The sequence below is a fragment of the Stigmatopora argus genome, chromosome 1 (genome assembly GCF_051989625.1).
Source record: "Stigmatopora argus isolate UIUO_Sarg chromosome 1, RoL_Sarg_1.0, whole genome shotgun sequence".
Classification (NCBI taxonomy): domain Eukaryota; kingdom Metazoa; phylum Chordata; class Actinopteri; order Syngnathiformes; family Syngnathidae; genus Stigmatopora; species Stigmatopora argus.
Window position 1 is genome coordinate 30,366,035 of NC_135387.1, and position 16,586 is coordinate 30,382,620.

General features: G+C 36.9%; 2 protein-coding genes across 4 annotated transcripts in view; both read left to right on the forward strand.

The window, feature by feature from the left end:
- Positions 1-463: 463 nt before the first annotated feature.
- Positions 464-10,381, forward strand: kansl2 (KAT8 regulatory NSL complex subunit 2). Of its 2 annotated transcripts, XM_077616214.1 has the most exons (10): positions 464-577; positions 2,290-2,556; positions 3,627-3,799; positions 4,698-4,815; positions 5,771-5,934; positions 5,994-6,157; positions 7,847-7,943; positions 9,194-9,450; positions 9,524-9,664; positions 9,728-10,381. In XM_077616214.1, exons 2-10 carry the CDS (start codon positions 2,297-2,299, stop codon positions 9,758-9,760), a joined length of 1,407 nt encoding a protein of 468 aa, XP_077472340.1. In that variant the 5' UTR covers positions 464-577; positions 2,290-2,296; the 3' UTR covers positions 9,761-10,381. The 2 variants fall into 2 exon arrangements, 1 of the variants encoding a protein (XP_077472340.1); XR_013304401.1 differs by lacking the exon at positions 9,728-10,381 and having other exon boundaries at positions 9,183-9,450.
- Positions 10,382-12,347: 1,966 nt separating this feature from the next.
- The window catches only part of nckap5l (NCK-associated protein 5-like), a 32,809-nt gene continuing 28,570 nt past the window's right edge, over positions 12,348-16,586 (forward strand). For both annotated transcript variants that reach the window (XM_077616235.1, XM_077616257.1), the window contains exon 1: positions 12,348-12,516. The gene's annotated coding sequence lies outside the window, so the exon portion shown is untranslated. The remainder of the gene's footprint in view (positions 12,517-16,586) is intronic.

The window sequence follows — 16,586 nt, forward strand, 5'->3', positions numbered from 1 at the left end:
ACATTTGTAACCCCTATTAAAATGTTTGAATTTCCACCATTAAACTATAATTTAAATTTACAAAATTTGGCGTGCAAAATAAAAATGTCCAGTGATGGCAAATAAAAGTAGAAATTGCAACGGAACCAAATTAATATTTGTATTTATAAAAAAAAAGAAAATAAGGAAAATACACTTTCCTATTTTAATTCCGGACTGTTTTTTAGCATGAGCAAATAAAGAAGCACTGTTTAAGTGACTAGCTCCACCTATCGTTAATACTGTTCACTGCAGTTGTTTATCGGCTGAATTGTGCGAACATATTCAATAATACATAATCATATTAATACTAATAATAACTGGGTTTGTAACAACGTGCAGTCAACGGACACGCGAACGCATCATCGTCCTCACATTTGATTGACAGGCATTTTCGCGAATGAAATCGTTCGAGGATACACTCGGGCCAATCAGAGCTTGCAATGTGGGTTTGGGGGCGGGCTCTAATAACCAGAAAGCGCTTTTTCCTCGCAGTCAACCAACAGAGCAAGCGCATTGTGCTTCAGGAGCTTGGCTACGACTGTTGCTAGCTAACTAGGTACGTTGCTAATATTCTTGCTTTTCATAAACAATAACTGATTTTTAATGTATCGGTTTGATTTCAGTGCCCACCCGAAAATAATTCGCGCGACTAACGAGGACAACAAGGCGCTAAATGTTGAGTTTTAGCTCACAAAGCGAGCTTAGCTTCAGTTAGCTACTCCCAAACAAAGATGGCGCCTCTGCGGGAATGACGTAGGCATGAGAGGCGGGCGTTGAAAACGGCATGTTGGACCCTTACTCGCCAAACAATAAAACATTTCGGGGTTTTTAAAGCTTTTTGTGATTATTTGAACGAAGTAGGCATGTTGTGTTCTTATGAGGTCCGTGTTGTTGTAATTTAGACCAAGTATTTAAGTATTGGGACTTTATTTCGGAGGTTTGTTTGTGATTTCTTCGTGTTTTCATCGAACCTCGAACCCTAGTGTATGGTTTTAGATTCTTTACGCTAAATACCGCCTCCATTAACCGTATTTCGTCGTTACGAACACTTCTACCGTGATAGCATCCTAATTGAAGTAAAATTTGCAACTTGACCTGTCAAACAGCGCCCTCCTGCGTCCATGAACGATTACAACCACGCTATGTCGAATCATCATGCAGTGGTTGAAAGAATATCAGCATACTGAAGTGATAAGCTTTTTCAGTGTCCTGGGAAAAAATAGTATGTCCTGTCAATTAGAAATATTTGTGTGATTTTTATTAAATTATATAAATTTATTATGTATGTTATTTTGATGTTTTGACCGGATTTAAAATTCAATTTGCATGCTTACAAATGTGAGTGCCACTGGTGATATAATTGATAAAAAGGAGTTATTTATTTATTTAAAAAAAGTAGTATGTCCTGTCAATTATAAATATTTGTGATTTTTATTAAATTATATTATTATGTATTTTATTTTGATGTTTAGATCTGCACTAAAATTCAATTTGCGTTTAGAAAATGTGAGCTCCACTGGTGACATAATTGAAAAACAAAACAAAAAAAACTAGTTATTTATTTATATTATAAAAAAGTAGTATGCCCTGTCAATTAGAAATATTTGTGAGATTTTTATTAAATTACATTATGTAATTATATATTTTATTTTGATGTTTTGACCGGCTTTAAAATTCAATTTACGTGCTTAAAAAATGTTAGCGCCACTGGTGATATAATGAAAAAAACAAAACGAGTTATTTATTTTAAAAAAATAGTATGTCCTGTCAATTCGTAATATTTGTGAGATTTTTATTAAATTATATTGTATTATGATGTATTTTGTTTTGATGTTTTGACCTGCACTAAAATTCAATTTGCGTGCTTATAGAAATGAGTGCCACTGGTGATATAATTGGGAAAAAAAACCGAGTTATTTATTTATGTATTTACAAAAAAGTAGTATGTCCTGTCAATTAGAAATATTTGTGTGATTTTTATTAAATTATATTGTATTATGTATTTTATTTTGATGTTTTGACCTGCTTTAAAATTCAATGTGCGTGCTTAGAAAATGTGAGCGCCACTGGTGATATAATTGAAAAAAAAAACAAGTTATTTATTTATGTATATATTTTTTTAAAAAGTAGTATGTCCTGTCAATTACAAATATTTGTGAGATTTTTAATAAATTATATTATATTATTATGTATTTTATTTTGATGTTTTAACCTGCACTAAAATTCAAAAATTCCGAGGTATTTATTAATTTATTGCCCTGTTTTCAGAGCAACCATGAACAGGATCCGAATCCACGTCCTGCCGAGCAGCCGCAACCGTCCGGCGACCCAGCCGCAAGCGGCGCGCCCTCAGGAGGCGCAAAAGTGCGCCTTCGCGCAACGACCGTGCTCGCAACCCCACCTGGAGGGCTTGGACTACTGCATCAAGCACATACTGGAGGACAAGAGCGCCCCCTACAAGCAGTGCAATTACGTGTCGGCTAAGAACAACAAACGCTGCCCCAACGCCGCTCCCAAGGTGGACAGGAAAGACGGGTGAGAGTTTAATCCATTTTTTTCTGTGTTTTTAGTGCAAAAATCATTTTGTAAAATCTAAAAATATATTTAAAAAAAGCTCAAATAAACATTGTTTTAGATCTATAAAAAACGGAATATTCAGGGTTTTTAATCCAGTTCTTTTAATCCATTTATAAAAAAAATCTAAATATTATATCTAAAATGGTCCGATGTATGTTAAATTTCCTGATTTTTTCCCCCCCCTTTTAAATCAATAATTGTCATTTTTTAATCCATTTTTTTCTGTGTTTTTAGTTCAAAAATCATTTTGTAAAATCTAAAAATATATAATCAAAAAGCTAAAATAAACATTGTTATAGGTCTATAAAAAACGGAATATTCAGAGATTTTAATCCATTTTTTTTAATCCATTTATAAAAAAAAAATCTAAATATTATATCTAAAATGGTCCGATGTATATTACATTTCCTGATTTTTTTTCTCCCCCTTTTAAATCAACAATTGTCATTTTTAATCCATTTTTTCTGTGTTTTTAGTTCAAAAATCATTTTGTAAAATCTAAAAAATATATATAAAAAAAGCTAAAATAAACATTGTTTTAGATCTATAAAAAACTGAATATTCAGGGCTTTTAATCCAGTTCGTTTAATCCATTTATTTAAAAAAAATCTAAATATTATATCTAAAATTCCCCAATGTATATTAAATGTCCTAATTTTCCCCCTTTTAAAGCAATAATTGTAATTTTTTAATCTTTTTTTTCCGTGTTTTTAGTTCAAAAATCATTTTTTTCAAATCTAAAAATATATATATAAAAAGCTCAAATAAACATTGTTTTAGATCTATAAAAACGGAATATTCAGGGCTTTTAATCCATTTATACAAAAAAAAAATCTAATTATTATATCTAAAATGGTCCGGCCGATGTGAAACCGAGTTGACGTCAAAGCGGCCCGCGAACCAACCCGAGTCTGACACCCGTTGATTGTTTTTAAAAGGTTTACATTGGCTAGAATGATGCTAATTGAATGTAAAAGATGTCCAATTGCCACCAAAAGTAATAAAATGACCCCAATTTATTTTTCCAGCGTGACCTTCTGCGCCGAGCACGCTCGCAGGAACGCCATGGCGCTCCGGGCGCAGATGAGGAAGGCTTCGTCACAAGTGTCGCCGGAGACGCTGCTGTCCCAGCTGAGCGGATACAGCCACGCCGAAATGCGCCGTCTGGACGGCGGGCGCGGCGAATCCAGTCGCATTATAGGCAAGTGCTCGTGGCGTGGCGGTCCGGTTCATTGTTAAAATAAATATCACTTTAAGTTGATTTAACGTTGATGCAAAAAAAAAATTGGTGAGCCGAATGCAGCTCGGAAGCCGCCTCCGTCGCCAAAAACATCCCTTTTCTTTTATTTATAAAATTAATTTATTCAAAAGAATTAATTTATATAGATATATAAAATTAATTAATATAAAAGAATTATTTATTTATATATATATATATATATATATATATATATACACAGTTAATTAATTAAAAAGAATTAATTTAACTTATTTCTTTTAAATTGATTATATATATGTGTATATATATATATATATATACATTATTTTATATTAATTAATTTTCTATAATTAAATTAAAAGAAATAATTTATATATATATATATAATTAATTTAAAAGAAATTATATATATATCAGTTAATTAACTGAAAAAATTGACTGTATATACAATTAATTTATTCAAAAACAATTATTTCTATAGATATATAAAATGAATTAATATAAAAGAATTATTTATATATAATTAATTAATTTAAAAGAAATAATTTATATATATACAGTTAATTAATTAAAAAGAATTAACTGTAGATAAAATCAATTTATTCATAAGAATTAATTTAAGTTGATTTAACGATTATGCAAAAAAAAAAATTGGGAGCCGAATGCAGCTCGGAAGCCGCTTCCTTCGCCAAAAACATCTCTCTTCTTTTGTTTACCGTCTTTTTCGGACTACGAGAGGCAACATCCAAACCATAAAATAAGGGCAATTTCATCCAAAGATTTAGCAAATTGGATTGTTCTCGCACCTTACAGTGCGAGAAATACGGTAGTTTCTATGGCCGAGTGGGCATGGTCATATTTGCGTGGATATTTCGCTTAGATGACGACAGTCCGCTGAGCGAGGAGGAGGCGGGGCCATTGGTGCTGGACCAGACGTGGCGAGGGGATCCGGAAAGCGACGCTGACAGCGTGGACAGCGACCACGAGGACCCCCTCAAGTAAGGATGCCGTCCCATCACATTCCCACCGTGGGTTGCCGTGGCGATGGCATTTGAGCGATTGATACATGCAGACACTATTGACACAAACCTCCAAAGTCCAAAAAAAACGTAAAATGTCCTACAAATCGTAATTAAAACAGCACAATTCATTGTATTTGGTCAAAGTTTATTCGCTGTACAGTGGTACCTTGAGATACGAGTTTAATGGGTTCCGAAACTGAGCTCATATGTCGATTTACTCGTAACTCAAAGGAACGTTTCCCATAGAAATGAACTAAAAACAGATTAATTCGTTCGTAAACCCTCTGAAAAACCACCCAAAACAGGATATTGGGTTGGAAAAACATTTTTTTTTGTTCTAATTTGCCATCTATTAACAAAGTAACAAATAACTAGTAGTTTAATACTACTGAAATGTGTTTAATAGTACTAAAATTAGAGCGAGAGACTTTTTGCACGGCAACACGCTCGTAACATAACAAACAAATTTAAATGTACTTGGATGACGATGCAGACACACTCAAAAATAAGTTGAATCTAACCTTACACTAAACTTAATTGTAATTTTGTTTGACATTTTGATACCTTTCTTGGCTCTATTGGCCCCGCCTCCACCCTGACTTTCAGATGCAACCAATCGAGGGTTGTTTGCTTTTGTCTTCCCTTCAAAATATTCAGAAAATGATGCACACAAATGTCCTCACAATAGGATAACATACAACCACTTGGCAACAAAAAGTAGTATATACTCCTCTCGTATTAGCGGACAAGCTCCGCCATTCGCACTGACTAATGGGAAGAAAAAAACACTGAAAAAAATGCTAGGCTCCGCCCATTGGTCGTAGCGAGACATTACACGAGGGAGTTGCGACCAGAAAGGCCTGTTTTAAAACTACCATCTCATGAGTTCAAGCGCCGTTCCCAAATATAAACCCCGCCTCCCTCCCCGCAGACACGCCGGCGTCTACACAGCCGAGGAGGTGGCGCTGTTCACCCGGGAAAAACTGATCCGGCTGCAGTCCCTCTACATCGACCAGTTCAAACGCCTTCAACACCTCCTCAAGGAGAAGAAACGGCGCTACCTGCACCACCGCAAAATCGAGCACGAGACCATCGGTGAGCGCCCCCCGCTGGTGGTCTTTGACACCTGACCGTCCTCGGCCCCCCTTTTTCAGGGAGCAGCCTCCTGACCGGACCCGAAGGTCTTTCGGCCAAGGAGAGGGAGAACCTGAAAAAGCTCAAGGCGCTACGTCGCTACCGCCGACGCTACGGCGCCGAGGCGTTGCTGCATCGCCAACTGCGGGAGAGGAGGCAGACGGCCACAGAGGGCGCTCCTCAGGTGCGTTTCGCAGATTGAGATTGATATAAAGTACACCTCTACTTACAAATGCCTCTAGGTACCAACGTTTCAGGTTACATATTTTTTAATATGCAAATGAGTGAGTGGAGATACGAAAAAAAACCAAGTTACAAAATCCCCCAAAAAGTAAATGTATTTCCTTATCCATTATTTTATTTTGAATTCCCCTTATTAAGCCATTAAAAACTACAAATGTAACGTAGCAAATATTTTCACACACACACACAGGGCACACGTAAAAGTCTAAAATGTACTACAAAGTGGATGGCTTTCGGCCCCGGTAGAACGGGTTCTTGTCACCATCTGGCGGACAAACACAGGTATTGCATCTGTAGCGGTTGCGGAGGGAGATATTTCAGAGGCGCAGGGCACATTTTCATATGCTTTATTTATTTTAAGATATTAATATATCATTTCTTTATAATTTTCTCATTTGTGTGTGTGTTTCTTTACATATTTCATACAAAATTGGGACACTTAGACCCATTTTAAAGGGTCTAAGGGTGACAGACGGGCCGCTTTTACGTCAACTCGATTTCATGTGGGCTGGACAATTTTAGATATAATATTTACATTTTTTTAAATAAATGAATTAAAAGAACTGGATTAAAAGCCATGAATATTCAGTTTTTTATAGATCAAAAACAATGTTTATTTTAGCTTTTTTAAATATATTTTTAGATTTTACAAAATGATTTTTGAACTAAAAACACAGAAAAAATGATTTAAAAAATGACAATGATTGATTTAAAAGGGGGGAAATCAGGAAATTTAATATACATCATATTTAGATTTTTTTTCTAAATGGATTAAAAGAACTGGATTAAAAGCCCTGAATATTCCGTTTTTTTATAGATCTAAAACAATATTTATTTTAGATTTTTTTATTTTTATTTTTAGATTTTACAAAATGATTTTTGAACTAAAAACACAGAAACAAATGGATTAAAAAATGACAATGATGGATTTAAAAGGGGGAAAATCAGGAAATTGAATATACATGTATACTCTTCATTTGAATTTGATCCTAAAACAGAAAGTCGGCACTCACTTTCCCGGGCCACACAAAATGATGCGGCGGGCCCAGATTTGGCCCCCAGGCCGCCACTTTGACACATTTAGTACATAGTTGTGTGAGGACCGTGGAACAAATTACAGAATTTACATATAAAGTACACTTCTACTTACTAAATTTTCAAGTTACAAAAAAAGTCTTGGAACCAATTAATTTCGGAAGTAGAGGTACGACTGTATTTAATAAGAGACCGCACATATTAATAAACGTGCATATATATATGTAAATAAATTAGATTGGAGCCGAGGGCTAATTTCCATCTTTAGTCCGCGTTGTGATCACAATTTTGTTGGTCTAACAGCCAGGCTTTAAGCTGATTGGCCGAGAGGTTCAGAGACAGGAGTTGACGTATGCTAATTGCTATTGAGTTCCAGTTATGTGAAATTAATGGCTAAAATTCATTCTTTCTGAAGGGAACTACACATTCACCTCTAGAGCCAGCCCTTGTTAATATGTTGCAATTTTTGGGGTGCAAAATGTTGCAGTGGGGAGGAGCTTTGTCTTAGGAGATTTTGTTAACCTTTTTGGACAAAATGGATGCCCTGAGGTTGTTCATGTGGCTGACCTGCTTATGTTTTGGTTTTGTTTTGTAGGTGCACCCGCGAGCGCTGCAGGAGAAATGCATTTCCTTCGTGGAGGGAAGTCGGTGTTCCAATCCCTGCCTTCCTCTGACGCGACACTGTTTCTCCCGTATCCTCTTTGAAAAATACATTTAGAAATGGTCAAATTCAACCATTTTTGGGCCATTTTAAGGGGCGGCTTATACGCGGGAAATTGTCAAATTTGACTATTTTAGGGCGATTTTAAGGGGCGGCTTGTACGTGAGAAATGGTCAAATACAACCCTCTTAGGGCGATTTTAAGAAGGTGGCTTATACGCGAGAAATTGTCAAATTCAACCATTTTAGGGCGATTTTAAGGGGGCGGCTTATATACGAAAAATTGTAAAAAAAAATAATAATTTGTACAGTAATGGCTTGAGATATGAGCGTAATGGGTTTCGGGACTGAGCTCGTGTGTCAATTTACTCCAATTTTTCCCAAATAAAGTAATTAAATAGAAATTAATCTGTTTATTTATTTAATTAATTTGCTACATCGTGGATTTTTTTCTTTTTAATTGTTATATATATAAATTAATTTAAGAGAATTAATTTATATATATTTATAACTAATTAATTTAAAAGAATTAATTTATATACATATATAAATCTAGTTAATTAATTTAAAAGAATCAATTTATATATAAATATAAATAATTAAAAGAATAGTTAACACAGTTAATTAAAAAGAATTAATTTATATATATATAACTAATTTAAAAGAATTAATTTATATACATGTATACATCTAATTAATTAATTTTAAAGAATCAATTTATATATATATAATTAATTAAATTAAAAGAATTAATTTATATATATATATATATATATATATACAGTTAATTAATTAAAAAGAATTATTTTTTATCTATATATATATGAATTTAATTCATCCTCTGAAAAAAAAAACACCTAAAATAGGATATTACAATAAAAAAACAAGTTTTAATTGTTCTAATTCACCACCTATGCTAAAAAAAAGTAACAAATAGCTATTTTGTGCTTATGAAAAATATATAAAATGTGACATTATTTTATACCCTACTATATGGAGTTTTTACCTTCAAGACAGACGCAAAAAAACGTGAAAACTGCAAACTACAGCCGATCCTTGTAGACATCTTTACGCAAGGGAGCTGCTGTTCTCATACTCCGCCACCTGGCGGCCACATGGGGAACCGTCTTTCATATGCTCATTTTAAATGGCCTTGTCACGGTTCCGTTTTAAACGGGCTTGTCACAATATCATTTTAAATGTGGTTGTCGCGGCACCCCACATGACCTTTGACCCCGCCGTGGCTTTCCTGACACGACCTTTGACCCCAGCCCCCCCTCAGACATCTCCCAGGACAACAACCAAGTCCTCTTCAAAAACTGCCCCGGCACCAAAGACGTCCCGTGCCAGCGAAGCGTCCACATGGGCCAATCGGACGACCCCCGCTGCCCCCTCCACCTGCCCCTCCCTCCCCCCATGCACCAACCCGAGTGGGAACCGCCCCCGCAGGAGCCCCCCAGCCCCCCCGCCGGACGGGAACTCTACCTGAGCGCCGCCGAACTCCAACCCACCGAGAGCCTCCCCTTGGAGTTCAGCGACGTGCGAAACTCCGCCCATCCGTCACACTCCCCCCCTCTTACAACTCTTAACGCCCCGCCCCTTTTCCCCACAGGACCTGGACGTGGAAGGGGACGGCGCACAGGCTCCGCCTTCCCCCTTGCAGTTCGACACGGCGCTGGCCTTGGAGGACCAGAGTATCCGGGCCATCGCCGAGGCGCCCATGGACCTCCTGACCGCCGAGGACCCCGATCAGGTTGGAACCTTCGCTCGCCGTCGCCCCCTCCTGGTTGGCAACACCATCCGTCTTTTCCCGTAGGCGGCGTTGGGACGGGAAGACGCCCACAGATGAAAACAAAAAATAAACAAAATGGCCGACTTGTTTTTCCTCTGACCGTCGGGGACCGATAGCCAGTGGGGACTGACTCTCTTCTCTGATTGGTTCCCTGCACTTGTGGGCGGGGCACTCTGCACTCAACTTGAATTTTTTTTTTTGGGGCTTCCTGTTGTTTAACAGGAACAGGAAGTGAGAGTAAAAGAGGAAGAAGAAATCATTTGAGCAACTGATGAACGTGTGGGACCAAAATGGCCGTGCGAAAAGGAAGTTATGGCCATTGAATGGGGAAAATAATAAAGAACTGTTACTTTAAAGTCAGTTTTCGGACTTTAAATGATGATTTTCAGCTTTTTCTGACTAAATGTCAGAATTTGGAAAGCAAAAAATGCTGATTTTAAGGTTAGAAGAAAGTATTTGAAGACAGAATACTAGTTTGGAGGTCACATTCCGGAGAAATGAGAGTTCAGGATTTTTAGGGAGAAATCTGGCTTTTTTGAGGGATTCTCGGCAAATGGCGGAAATCAACAATTTCATGAAAACACATCGATTTTCTTGGGAACATAACGAGGGCTTAATTACCTCATTCCATTCCAGCCCCGTCAAATGAATAAAAAATATAAATGTTGGAGTTTTTGACGACTGCTTTGCTGATGAAATATTTGAGAGTATTTCACTTTTCAAGAAAAAATCAAGGAGACAAATGAGCACATTTATTTCAATTTCTTAAAAATAAAAAAAAATTGTCACTTAATGCTTTTTCTTATTTACCTCGTTGAACTATCATTTTAAAATCAATTTCACTAGTAAAGAAATCCTTGATATTTTGGCACCCCTTTAAACATTATTTATTCTAATACATTGTTGTAGCTCCTAATGTATATTCATTTTAACGGAGGCAGTTCAAAGCTATTTTGCTAGTCGTTTTGGGTAATTAGCTAGTACGTATTAGCTATAGTTACAGCGCATTAGCTAGTGCATACTAGCTATAGTTTTGGATAATTAGCTAATACATACTGGCTGTAGTTTTAGCCAATTAGCTAATATGTACTGGCTGTAGTTTTAGCCAATTAGCTAGTACGTACTCACTATTGTTGTAGCTAATTAGCTAGTGTGTACTGGCTGGCTGTAGTTTTAGTTAATTAGCTAATATGTACTGGCTGTAGTTTTAGCTAATTAGCTAGTCCGTACTGGCTGTAGTTTTAGCTAGTGTGTACTCGCTGTTGTTTTAGTTAATTGGCTAGTGTGTACTGACTGTAGTTTTAGCTAATTTGCTAGTATGTACTCGCTGTTGTTTTAGCTAATTGGCTAGTGTGTACTGACTGTAGTTTTAGCTAATTTGCTAGTGTTTACTGGCTGGCTGTAGTTTTAGCTAATTAGCTACTGCATACTAGTTGTAGTTTTAGCTAGTTAGCTAGTGCATACTAGCTGTAGTTTTGGCTAATTAGCTAGTACGTGCTGACTGTTTGTTTTAGCTAATTAGCTAGTGGGTACTTGCTATAGTTTTGGATAATTAGCTAATACATACTGGCTGTAGTTTTAGCCAATTAGCTAATATGTACTGGCTGTAGTTTTAGCTAATTAGCTAGTACGTACTCACTATTGTTGTAGCTAATTAGCTAGTGTGTACTGGCTGGCTGTAGTTTTAGTTAATTAGCTAATATGTACTGGCTGTAGTTTTAGCTAATTAGCTAGTACGTACTGGCTGTAGTTTTAGCTAGTGTGTACTCGCTGTTGTTTTAGCTAATTGGCTAGTGTGTACTGACTGTAGTTTTAGATAATTTGCTAGTGTGTACTCGCTGTTGTTTTAGCTAATTGGCTAGTGTGTACTGACTGTAGTTTTAGCTAATTTGCTAGTGTTTACTGGCTGGCTGTAGTTTTAGCTAATTAGCTACTGCATACTAGTTGTAGTTTTAGCTAGTTAGCTAGTGCATACTAGCTGTAGTTTTGGCTAATTAGCTAGTACGTGCTGACTGTTTGTTTTAGCTAATTAGCTAGTGGGTACTTGCTGTAGTTTTGCCTAATTAGCTAATATGTACTGGCTGTTTGTTTTAGCTAATTAGCTAGTGCGTACTTGCTATTGTTTTAGCTAATTAGCTACTGCGTACTAGTTGTAATTTTAGCTAGTGCATAGTAGCTGTAGTTTTGGCTAATTAGCGAGTACGTGCTGACTGTTTGTTTTAGCTAATTAGCGAGTGGGTACTTGCTGTTGTTTTGCCTAATTAGCTAATATGTACTAGCTGTTTGTTTTAGCTAATTAGCTAGTGCGTACTTCCTATTGTTTTAGCTAATTAGCTAGTACGTACTAGCTAAATTAGCACTCCTACATATTCCAGAACGTAATACTAAAACGACATTCCTGCTAACACCACTTTTTTCGTAATATTTCAACACACAATTTTCATAAGACGATGACCTCCTTTTTTATTTTCCTCATAGCGTTACAACGTGTCACTGCCGTGACTTTAATCTCGTGATTTTATGACTTTATTCCTCTCGTCCTTTTCGTTTTTCTTGCTTCGTTTGGCCATAACAAGCCGTCGTAAAAACAGCACGTTAAAGAAAGTAGAAGAAGAAGAAAAAAAAAACGGGGGGCGGGGCGGTTGAAGCATGCAATGACATCACTTTCCTCAACCCAAACACGGACGAAGAAGAAGAAGACGAAGAGGAGGACGACGACAACGGGGAGGAGAAAGAAGGACATCACGTAGAAATGAACCCGACTCGAGCACCCTTTCGGCAACATGGACGTCTAAGACCTCCGACAAAATGAGGTGCGTGTGTGCTAGCTTATCGCTCGCGTGTTTGGACCGCTTTCGGGAGCAAGAAATGGCCCCCGGTGGACCTCTAGTAGCGGAAAGATGGATTGTAAGGGGGCCGCCTGGCTCGGCTGTTCGCCCCCCCAGCCAGCAGGCCAAGGGCGGAACGGTTCGTTTGGGGGAAGAAGACCGGTTCGGTCCGGTACTCTGTTAGCTAGTTTTTTGTTTTTTTTTTGCTATAACGTTCGGTTGTCGACATATTTCGTAAATTGAAATGAGGAACGCGACAGTCGTAAGTCATTAAGGAGGGGATTTGAGCATCCATGGAAAAGTGCTGACTCATGATTTTTATTTCTGGGTCAATTCAATGACAGGAAATGTAGTTTTTCAACTAGTTTTTGAGTTTATAGCTCTAGCGATATGGGGTTGAAACGAAATGAAAGAAATATTGGCAATAGGATGTAAATAGGGGCGTCCACAAGGTGGTGTTTTAATCAGGCGATTGCCCTCAGGTGCTGCTGGCTTAAGAAGGAAGCTCATTGGTTGAACTGGCTGTCCCTTGGAACCAAAACATGCCCTTTGTGGAATAGTTTGGACGCCTCTACCTTTAAAAAATAAGAGTTAAAATGAGTTTTAATAAAACCTATTACTACTGTATTTACTCGCATATAAGACGCCCCCACGTATAAGCCACACTTATTTAAAATGGCCTTAAAATGGTTGAATTTGACAATTTCTCGCATATAAGCCGCCCACTTATTCCCAAATTTTCACCTCCATATTCATGCTTTTAATAGGGAGTACAGATGTACAAAAAAAAAATTGTTGGACTAGCCCAGGGGTAGGGAACCTATGGCTCGGGAGCCATATGTGGCTCTTTTGATGGGTGTATATGGCTTGCCGCTAACCTGTGTGATAAAATATGGGAACTGCTGGTGAAAGACCACCTACGTCCCGAACACAGCCCCTTTTGAATCATAATTTTTCGTCATTATAGACTTTTACTTTCAAAGTGGTGAAATGATTAATAAATGCACACATTTTCATGTATTTTAACTTTTAAATTCTGAGTATGGCTCTCAAGGAATAATGTTTGAAAATATGAATTGTTTATGGCTCTCTTTGTCAAAAAAGTTCCCGACCCCTGGATTAGCCCATGTTATTTTGTGAGCATTTTTTACAGTGTTGCCTCTACTTACAAAATGAATTAGTCCTGAAAATCCAAGATACAAAAGAAGTTCTGGAACCAGTTCATTCAATTGAGAACAGCATTTAATGTACATTAAATTAGCATAATTCGTTCCACCATCTTTAATCCTGGCCACTATAAAACCTTCAAAAATGATTTCAAGTACCCTTAAAATTTTCTGAACCGCTCTTCCTCATCACTGGGAACAAGTTAGTGTACAACTATCCTAGCATGTGTGTTTTGAGGATGTACCCAGAGAAAACCCACACATGCCCAGGGATACGCAATCAAATACAGTCATACCTCTATTTTGTACCTCTTTTTGTAGTAAAGCCGCAATATTCGAGGGATTACTGTAGCCCCAATTAGTTTTTTAAATTTTTTACCCCCCCAAATTTTCATTAAAATAAAAAAATCCCCCAGAAAAACAATCCGCCATGTAGTGAAGCCGCAATATTCGAGGGATTAGCCCCATTTTTTTTTTTAATTTATTAAAAAAAAATCCCCAGAAATATTTTCAATAAAATAAAAACATTTTCCCCCCCAAAAAAATCTGTAATGTAGTAAAGCTGCAATATTCAAGAGATTACTGAAGCCCCATTTATTAATATTTTTAATGTTTTTTTTTTTTTTTACAATTTTTTTCATTAAAATAAAAAAATCCCCCAGTAAAAAATATGCCATGTAGTGAAGCCACAATATTTGAGGGATTACTGTTGCCCCAATTTTTAATTTTTTTTTTTTTTACCCCAAAAAAATTTCATTACAATAAAAAAATCCCCCAGAAAAACAATCCGCCATGTAGTGAAGCCGCAATATTCGAGGGATTAGCCCCAATTTTTATTTTTTAAAATTTATTTAAAAAAAATCCCCAGAAATATTTTCAATAAAATTAAAACATTCCCCCCCAAAAAAAATCTGCAATGTAGTAAAGCCGCAATATTTGAGGGATTACTGTAGCCCCATTTTTTTATTTTGTCATTTTTTATTTTTTTACATTTTTTTTTTCCATTAAAATAAAAACATCCCCCAGTAAACAAATACGCCATGTAGTGAAGTCGCAATATTCGAGGGATTACTGTAGCCCCAATTTTTAAAAAAAAAAATTCCCCACAAAAACAAATGTTCATTAAAATAAAAAAAATCCCCCCAAAAAACAATCCGCCATGTCGCGAAGCCGCAATATTCGAGGGATTACTGTAGCCCCAAAAAATAAGAAATCTCAGCCTATTTCGTTATTCTGCCACAGTAGCGCCATTTTGACGCGTCCATTCGCCCAATCGCGTTGCTGCGTTTTGACGAGGTGTTTTTTTAATCAAATTTTTGCTGAACAACGGCGCCAGATCTCCAAGTTGAGCTATTTGCGGCGGCTGGCCCGCGTGGCGCCGCGTGACATCCCCACAAGGCGAAGGGGTGACTTCATGGGGCGGGTCGCCGTCGGCCTCTAATTGGTGCCACATGCGTTTTGCGGTAAACAATAAGTCCTCCCAGTTGAAATGGCCACCGATCGTCCCCATTCATTGGAATGTTGATGATTTCATTTGTTTATTTTGGAAATTAAATACTCGCGATGTTTTGCAACTGGTCAGCTTTTTGTCTCATTTTGCTTCCTTGTAATATTTCATAGAAAGACTTGATCATGTTTATTCAACTTGGAAATATGGATATTGAACGAAAAAAAATGAGACTGAATAGTTTTTTAGTCATACCTCTACTTACGAAATTAATTGGCTCCAAGACTTTTTTCGTAAGTTGAACAATTTGTAAGTAGAAGTGTTCTTTATATGTAAATTCTGTCATTGGTTTCACGGTCCTCACAGAACTACCAATAAAACCCTTTAAAATGGTTCTAATTGTCGCATTTTTGTATGAAAAATGCGAGGAAACACATAAAAATGAGAGAAAATTATAAGGAAATTGTTTATTAATGTTTTAAAATGAATAAAGCATATGAAAATGTGAATATGCGCCACTGAAATATCTCCCTCCGCAGCCACTATAGATGTAATACCTGTGTATGTCCGCCAGATGGCGGCAGGAGCCCGTTTTAGCAGGGCCGAAAGCTGTCCACTTTGTAGTACATTTTAGATTTTTACTTGTGCCCTGTCTGTGTGTGAGAAAATGCGCCATATTTGTAGTTTTTAATTGCTTAATATGAGGAATTCAAAATAAAGTAATGGATTAAAAGAACTGGATTAAAATCTCTGAATATTACGTTTTTTATAGATCTAAAACAATGTTTATTTTAGCTTTTTTAAATATATATTTTTAGATTTTACAAAAGGATTTTGGAACTAAAAAACACAGAAAAAATGGATTAAAAATTGACAATGATTGATTATTAATGTTCCATCCAATGACCATCAATTTCGTCACACGCAGTTTCTGCGTGTGATGACAAGTAGGCTTTTTGTGTTGTGATAATGACGACAAGGCCTATGTCCGATTATTATTATATTATTATTTAAAACGGGGAAAATCAGGAAATGTAATATACATCTATACTCTTCATTTTAATTTGATCCTAAAACAGAAAGTCGGCACTCATCATTTACTTTCTTAGGCCACACAAAATGATCCGGCGGGCCACATTTGGCCCGCGGGGCCGCCACTTTGACACACGTTGTCAAATTCAACCATTTTAAGTCCATTTTAAGGGTACGCGGAGGCGGCTAATATGCGAGAAAATACGGTGTTTATGTCAAATTTATTGGGCTGATGGGAATCGGGTAAAATACACGAGCGCAGTTCAGATCCACCGCCGTCAAAAGTCATTTGGAGAGAGCCAATCAATCCTATTAGCCAACTTCCTCCCAGGGCGTCCGTCTTTGCGATCGCCGTCGCTGAGCCGGCAGCTGCGGGGTTAATGTTTAGCGGAGGCGGGGGGAGGAGGGAG

Bases quoted from the DNA above. Each gene is read 5' to 3' on its own strand.
- kansl2 (XM_077616214.1), top strand. From the start codon at position 2,297: ATGAACAGGATCCGAATCCACGTCCTGCCGAGCAGCCGCAACCGTCCG. The intron at 2,557-3,626 runs GTGAGAGTTTAA...TTATTTTTCCAG, and splicing joins AAGGTGGACAGGAAAGACGG to CGTGACCTTCTGCGCCGAGC. The intron at 9,665-9,727 runs GTTGGAACCTTC...CTTTTCCCGTAG, and splicing joins CCGCCGAGGACCCCGATCAG to GCGGCGTTGGGACGGGAAGA.